The sequence below is a fragment of the Sitophilus oryzae genome, unplaced genomic scaffold, assembly GCF_002938485.1.
Source record: "Sitophilus oryzae breed Bouriz unplaced genomic scaffold, Soryzae_2.0 scaffold_270_pilon_pilon, whole genome shotgun sequence".
In the NCBI taxonomy this organism is placed as follows: domain Eukaryota; kingdom Metazoa; phylum Arthropoda; class Insecta; order Coleoptera; family Curculionidae; genus Sitophilus; species Sitophilus oryzae.
Genome location: NW_022146830.1, coordinates 1 through 8,589, shown reverse-complemented (window position 1 = coordinate 8,589; position 8,589 = coordinate 1). Strand labels below are relative to the sequence as shown.

Here is an 8,589-nt window from a genome sequence, read left to right as displayed (position 1 = left end):
ATGTCAAAAGTTGACATATGAAATGTCATTCTATTCAGAGTGTCATTTTCTATCGAATGAAGTAGAAATATACCGAGGGTGCCATTTAAAAATCAAAAGTTGTAGTCATTTCTGGTGAAACAGGAAGTGACTAAAAATAATTGAATACGTCAATCAATCCTATTTTATGTTATATACTAACATACCAAATCTCGTTTTTGATCTGAAAAAAAAACTTTTGAGACGCACCCGTATATTGCCGAACTTTCCCTAGTACCTACGATTTGGACCAGCCTGTAGCCTGTACATATCAAAACTCAAAACGTCTACCAAGTTTTTTTATCTGAAAAAATAAAAAGTTATAGGGATGAGCCACCTTTGAGACGCACCCGGTATGCTCTATGAAAAGATTTCAAGTTTCTTTAATTTTCAATTAAGTATTTTATTGTTATGGCCTTTAAATAACTCTAGTATTTATAAAATATGTATGAGAGACCTTGAATTTATCGTAATTTACTGCATATGACCTCTTCTCCCACTATTAAATCACTATTAATATTTATGTTATTGTTAGTAATAGAAAAAAAAAACATTTATCAAGAAGAGCTTTCGGATAACTATTAAAATGTGATTTTTACGCATGTTTATGATACCGTATGATCGAAAAAACGGCGTCAAAGACGGCTGGGAATGAGGATAATCGATGATAATTTTTGCGAGGTCAAGTTCTAGACGTCATTTACTAAAAATTGACATAAAACTTGTTAAAAATTAACTCTAATAATTATAAAAAGATTAAAAAGGATGTTTCCAGAGACACAAATCTATTTTAAAATTTTTTTTACCCCATTTAAAAATCATTTTTACTCACTATAGACATGAAATACAACCTTCTTAATGCCAAAACTGGCTGTAAGCGCCTTTAAAATATAAAAAGAGTAAGCCAGATAAAAAGAGAGAGCCAGGTAAATCAAGTCTAGGGCTTCACCTCGTCAAAATTATTATCGATTCCCTAGCCGCCCATGACGGCGTTTTTTTTTCGATCGTATGGTATTTTTAGTAAAAACGAATTCTATGTTGTTATTTTCATATTCGAATTATTTTCTAACTATTTTTAAAAACGGTTGCGTGTATCTGCGGTCGGGTATATTATGTCAAAAATTATTAATTTTTGATATACTATATTTATTGATATTAACTATCTATCAGTTCGAAATACAGTAAAGATACATCATCTGTGTAAGGTACATCATATGTGTAATTTAATACTGTAATTTAATACAATGGGAAGCACCCACCATTCAACAACGGGAATATATAAATATTTGTTTTTCTGCAATAATAACAATAAGAATTATTTAATATCGAAACTCTACAGGGTGACGCGTTTTTTTTCGATCGTATTGTATATAATCATCTAATGTTACAGTTTAGAGAAAATACATAAAGGAAAGTAACGAAATATCGAATACCATTTACTTTTTGTGTTATATGCATACAGGGTCCAGGGTGGCTTTTATCTATGGAAACGGTCGATTATTATGTAAAATATAGGAGGTACCCCATAAAGTTAAATACAAAAGTTTTAGGATTTTTAAATATCTATTAGAGAGAAATAAATTTAAGTATACAGGGTCGTTCAGAAAGTCGTGGCACATCAAAGTTTCATTTATTTAAATAGAACCCCCTGTATATTATTACATATTTCAATTATTCCTTCAATTCTAAGCAAAAATCGAAATACACACAATGTACCTCAAAGCAAGCGTTTCCGAGTTATTGACTTTTGAAAATATCACTTAAACAATTCGATTTAATTAACTTCGATGTGTTTGGTTTGATTTAATGATGCCATTCTGCCGAAACTGTGATACTGTTGTAATGAGTTTTTAAATTCCTATTAGCTACTAGTAAATTTAAGTATACAGGGTAGGTCATAAAGTTGTGTCACATCAAACTTTATCTTTTTTAAATGAAACCCCCTTATATTATTACATATTTCAATTCTTCCTTCAATATTAAACAATAATGGTAATACAGAATGTACATAAATTGAAGAATTGAAATGATAAACGAAAATTTTGTAATTTCCAGACTTGCTATAGTACTCTCATTTTATACATCTATAAGCTAACTTGAGGACTAATGTCAAATATTAGTAAGTATTACAGTTTCGGCAAAGGGACATCGTTAAATGAAACTGAACATATCGAAAATAATTAAATCAAATTGTTTAAGTGATATTTTCAAAAGTCAATAACTCGGAAACGGTTGGTATGAGGTACATTGTGTGTATTTCGATTTTTGCTTAGTACTGAAGGAAGAACCGAAATATGCAATAATATACAGGGGGTTCCATTTAAAAAAAATGAAACTTTGATGTGCCACGACTTTATGGCCGACCCTGTATACTTAAATTTAGTACCCGCTAATAGATATTTATAAAGCCTATAACTTTTATATTTAACTTTTTGCCGTACCTCCTATATTTTACCTAATAATCGACCGTTTCCATACATAAAAGCGACCCTGTATAAAAAAAGGTATTGTAAATCAGAAATTTCTATTCTTAGTTATTATCAATCATACAGTTGTACATAACCTAATGACTGTTTTCTGTTACATATTTTAATTTAAAGTCTCAAATTATTTAAAAAAAAATGCACCATTTTGAACCATTCCATTTAAAAAAATACAGCATACTTGTCTCATAGCGCTGAAAGAAAATGTCCTCACCATGGCCACAAAGCCCGTTTTAATGACAAGGCGAAACCTGCACGTGATGTTTTAAAAATGTACGTATATTATTAAATGACGTTATCTTTACATAGGAACAAATACGCAAAAGGAAAGAGGAAGAAGAAAGGATAGCTGCTCAAAATGAGTTCCTCAACCGATCGTTGCGGGGTTCCCGGAAACTACAAGCCTTGGAGAGCAAGCCTCAAGGTACCATCAACGACGCCTATGAAGACGAAGTTACGGATTTTACGTCAGAGTCTTCCGAGGAAGAGAAGGAATGTGTCCATTCGGCATACGGTAATCCAAAATTTTATTTTATTTCATATACAGTTATTTATTTGGGACACCCTGTAACTTTTGAAAACAATTTTAAATTGTAGCTTTAGTAGTCCTCCAATGATCCCATCACTCACAATTTCTAAAAATCTAATTATTTGGCTACAGTATTGGCTCAAAATATGTTGCTAATATCGAAATCATTGTTGCAGCTTATGGTGATCTGGTCGATGCCGTTCAAAGGCTCCAGCTTCAGCTGAAGAAAACGTCGGCTGGTTCCGGTATTTCCGGGCTAGAGGGACGTATAGCTGCCATACAGTCCCTCCTATTGTCTCCTCAATTTGGCCGGGCGCTGGCCATACATAACAAGATACAGGCTGTCCGATCGCAGACCTCCGTTCGGACACAGCCCATAGCTCAAAATGCTCTCAGGGACGCCCAGGACGCCTTGGGCAATTCGCAGAGTGCCTACGCGGTGGAATTGGCTACCTTACTTACAGGTACAGTCAGAAATGTGACTTATTTCAGATACCAGTAGGTAATACAAGTAGTACCTATTTGAAATACAGATATCATTTAGATTAAATTATCATTTAGATCATTAGATTTTAATTCATTGAAAATAATTTAAAATTAACTTTCCAAAAATATAGCACACTTGAAATTTTGCTCGATTCCTCTTCGAGATATAGAGTTTATAAAAATTTGCCTACTTTGGATAAGTAGGCTTTGAACGGCGCCCCGCTGTAATGCAAAAAAAAATCTAGCTGTGAGCAGTAATTAAAACGAAAATAATATTTGTAATGAGAGATGCAGAATTTTATAACAATATAAACTATATTTAACAACATGAACACATTTAAACTATATCTAATAACAATAAAAATAAATAGCAAACCAAAACATGAGATTTTGCTACAGGTGTTTGGTTTGGTTTGACATATAGACTGTCTTCTGTTATGGACAGATGCACAGAGGTTCCCCTTAATTAGCTGCGCGGTCATAACTGTTAGATATCTAGATATAGCTTGACTGCATCTTTTTTAATAGAAATTGATAACAAATGCTAAATTAATGTATATAAAAAACTTAATGTAATATATATTAAAAAAATTGGGCCCAGTTCATGTGATTTGCATTTTAAGTTCTAACTATTCGGAAAGGTATATACAGATTATTTTCATATTGAAGACGTCAAATTTATTTTAAATGTTGAAAAAATAAAAGAGACAGTTGTTTCATTTTATAAATACAATTTTATTGTCAATTGATATACAGTGTGTCCACGAAATAAGTTGACACGAAGAGGAAAAAATAAGTTACTTTTATTTTAAGACAAAAAGTCAATCTTTAACCACCCGGTATAAGATCCGGCGGCAATTCGCGGCAGCCAGTGGCAATTAATTTATATGCAATATACTTTAAGCAACAAGTATTATCATGTCGTTTAAGAGGATTTGAAAGGAAAAGTAGTTAAAAGTCTTAAATAGTGACAAGCAAAAATGTAAAAATACTATTTTTGTTGCCTTCAAATAAATTGCCATAAACTAATATTACTTAGGTTTAATTAAGCGCAAAAAAAACAGTTCTTTTTACCTTCTTTTCGAACGTCCATTACAGAAAAGGCAACAGCTTTTATCAAATTTAATAAAATAAGTAATTAATTGGCGTTATCTGAAAACTGTTTATGTCATTTACACATGTCATTACATATACATTTCTAATAAAAAAAAAGCGCTACACTAGGCTTACTTGATTTTGTTATTTATTATGTATCGTTTACAGGGGAATATAAGAAAAGTATTAGCAACAGTTTCATGCAAACATTTTGAAATTAATATTTCTAAGTAATAATCTCTCTGGGAATCACTGTGAGATGGGACCGTTTTTGAACATCTATCGCGGAATTCATTAACTCACAGGGGGGTGAAAAATGCCCTCGCATAACCGCTAAGTATTTCTAATTTTTGTCTAGATTATACCGGCAATTTAAAAATCAGAACCTTTACTCTTCCACAAAGATAAAAATCCATATGCACTAAGTCCGGTGGCCTCGACGGCCAACGGCTGAGATCTTAGTTAGCTATTCAATTATTCTCGAAATTGGCTGCAAAATTTGCTGATTGATGAACTTCAGCGTTCTGAGGCGGTGCCTCGTCTTGCTGAAAAAATATGTTTTGGAGTTCCATTAGGGGCAGATCATCAATAAGGGGTCCAAAGCCTACTAGTTAAAAGTCGCGAACTTTTACAAATTCTGTACTTCGAAGGGGACTCTAACAAAATATCAAGTGTGCTATAATTTTGAAAAGGTAATTTTAAGTTCTTTTAATTAAAAATATACAGGGTGTCCCAAATAAAAAATCCATTTTTCTGTTGATAACTCCTAATTTATTAATTAAAAAAAAATATATAAGTACTTAAACCATTAAATTCTACGTAAAAAAGTGTGCTTTGGAAATGTTTTCATAAAAATACATTTTCCATAGCAAAAATGTTACAGCGATTTGTTTAAAATGCACATTTTTGAAAAAAAAACACCCTGTAACTCCGAAACGGTAACAGATATCGATGTGCGGTTTTCACCATCACGTTTTTGATAAAAATTGAGCTCCAGACACCGATATTAATTTTTGTCTATCTCCTATAGAAAAGGGTGTTTCCCTTTAAAAGCGTCCAATTTGACCCACCCTGTACATCTCTAATTTCGAGCTGAATCCTAATGAAGCTTTAATCTTTTTATTCAAAGCTCTATACCCGTCGAATATTGACTTTATACCGGGTACGTCTCAAAAGTGGCTCATCCCTATAACTTTTTATTTTTTCAGATAAAGAAACGAGATTTGGTATTTTAGTATATGACATAAATTAGGATTGATTGACGTATTCAATTTTAGTTTTTCTAATGTTTAATCAAGGAGCCTTGGAAAAATACATTTGATAGTTTAATGTTTTTAGTGTCATGTCATGACCGGTTAAAAGATGCCCAAATCCTATTTTTAATCATTTCTCAATTTTTTCAAATGGAACGAGGGTGGCTCATTAGCACATTTGGAAAAAGCATTTTTTTCCGAATAATTTGATACCACCCACTTGGTATTTGAGTCAACTTTTCGTTATGAACCTCATGTTATAATTTCAAATAAACCACAGGCGCTAATGTCAAAAGTTGACATATGATATACCATTCTATTCAGAATGTCATTTTCTATCGAATAAAGTAAATAAATACCGAGGGTGCCATTTAAAAATCAAAAGTTGTGAAACTTTTCCTGTGAAACAGGAAGTGACCGAAAACAATTATTGAATACAGTACGTCTGTCCGTCCTATAGCTATGGGGTATCCGTGAGAGGGGAAACGATATTATCTCCATGTTTTTCGTAAAAAAATAGACGACGCGTCCCATCAATAAAAATTCGACAAATTTGCAAGTAGCCAATAAAATGAGTGGACGGAGCTGATGATTAATAATATTATAAGTCAAGTCGACGTATAAAATATATTGCTGTTTATTTAAATGTTTTTTGTCCGCATTCCTTTCATAGACACAGATCCAGCAGACGTACTGTACGTCAGTCAATCCTAATTTATGTCAACATAACAAATTTCGTTTTTTTAACTAAAAAAGTAAAAAAGTTATAGGGGTGAACCACTTTGGAGACACACCCGGTATAATGATTGTACAGAACAAATAAAAGTATAATACCAGTACGTTGCTTGTTGCAGGATACGAATTCGAAGGCTTGATGGTAGCTCACGATGGCGTTGCTTCCACTTTACCACCGGATTCGACATCGCCCCCGCCACAACCTCCCCTTGGTCTGCCAGCCATCAGGAGCAGTCGCTACGGGAGCGAAGATAACATAAAAATTATTAGGATAGAAAAAACGACTGAGCCTCTAGGCGCCACTGTGAGAAACGAAGGGGATGCTGTTATCATAGGTAAATATTTGGGGCATATTTACAGGCAATTAGATGCATATGAGGGCGTCAAAATAAATAAATTACAATATGAAGAGAGGTAATGATACAATTCCTTCCAGTCCTCTGTTCTCATTGCTTTTGTCAGGTTTGGTCAGTACCAATCGAGTGCCTATAGGCTTGGTGCATTTCGGTTGATTTTAAAAATTCCAACCAGCGCTCGATACGGCAGAAATCAGAAGTTTTCGGCCTGTATTTCAAGCAGTTCCGATGTTGATCGCATTGATATAATATTAAAATCGCGACTTTGTCATAATATTTAAGTATTTTAATTTTTAATAGTGCAGTTATTGAAACTATCACTCAGGTACGAGGTTTGTGTTATGTAACGTTGTTTCAGGTAGAAAAAAATACGTGAAAAAGAATCCGAATTAGGCGTCGCTTTGTGTTGAGACAATTTAAACACACGCAAAGGAAAGTGTAATTACGTGATTGTTGGGTGCAATAACATTCAATAATTCAGCTTTCCCGGATATTCAAATCTCTCATAACAACATTTTAGAGCTTCACAACTTCTCACGCCGATTTGATCAAAAGCAAAAAATGGATTCAAACAGCTCGACGAAACCAGTGAGTAAAGAGTAAACAAAGTGCCCATTACATAATTAAAAAAATAAATAGGAATATATTATGAGACGATAAATTATAATTTGCAATATTAACGGTATACTTGTTTTAATCAACTAGTGCTTAATTTTTTATGAACATCTTCTGAAATTATAATTACGTACTTTAAAAAAAATCGTTATAACCGAAATAGCCCCAGTTATGTCTCCGCTAGCAAAATCGGTGCGTAAAACTGTGCTAGCTACCGTAGTTGAATGCATCTAAAAAGTTTTATTAGCTTGAATAATAAATTATAATACAAATTAGATCTTCTGAAGATATCAAAATATTTACTTTTTTATTTTTAGAATTTCCAGAAATTATACTTTCTAACACTTTTAGAATAATAATTATATAATAAATTTTTCGTATACTCGCTATTTAAACCCGTGTATTTGTATATGCCGGTTGCTGCGACCATCGGAGAATATCGTAAACAACCGCCATACCGGCGGAGAATGCACTAAGCCTATATCCCAGATTATACAGATCATAAACTTATCGTCAAAAGCATTGTTTTTCGGGGTTCCATTTTTCGGAGTCGCGCACTAGTTAGGTTACTAGTTTGCGCACATAGCACGCCCACTTATGGCCTCTAAAATTGTGCACAGAGCCTGACCGGCCCAGTTATTACCCTGTTTAAACGCGAGTTTATATTTGCGCACAGGAAATTTTACTCGTTTGCTCATCCTCATAAAAAACAATTTTCGTACCACGAATTAGTGACAAAATTTTTATCTGTATACATATAGTATACCTAATCAGTGCCTATATAAACTAAAATGACATGCTACATACACATAAACAAAATTATTTTTTTTTGTTTTAGGTCGAGTAGTAAGAGGGGGAGCAGCAGAGAAAAGCGGTCTTCTTCATGAGGGCGATGAAATTTTGGAAGTAAATAGTATAGAAATGCGTGGCAAAAGCGTCAATGCAGTCTGTGATATTCTTAAAGATATGGAGGGATCCTTGACTATACTTATCATTCCGGCATCACAATCAAGGTAAAA

General features: G+C 33.2%; 1 protein-coding gene across 1 annotated transcript; it reads left to right on the top strand.

Annotated features, from left to right (window-relative positions):
• Nucleotides 1-2,810: 2,810 nt before the first annotated feature.
• On the top strand, nt 2,811-8,583 carry LOC115884476 (MAGUK p55 subfamily member 5-A-like; the record flags this gene model as incomplete). Its single annotated transcript, XM_030903070.1, has 4 exons — nt 2,811-3,015; nt 3,207-3,494; nt 6,719-6,934; nt 8,409-8,583. Coding segments are annotated over 4 exons (884 nt in total), but the record flags the coding sequence as incomplete, so codon positions are not given.
• Nucleotides 8,584-8,589: the final 6 nt, after the last annotated feature.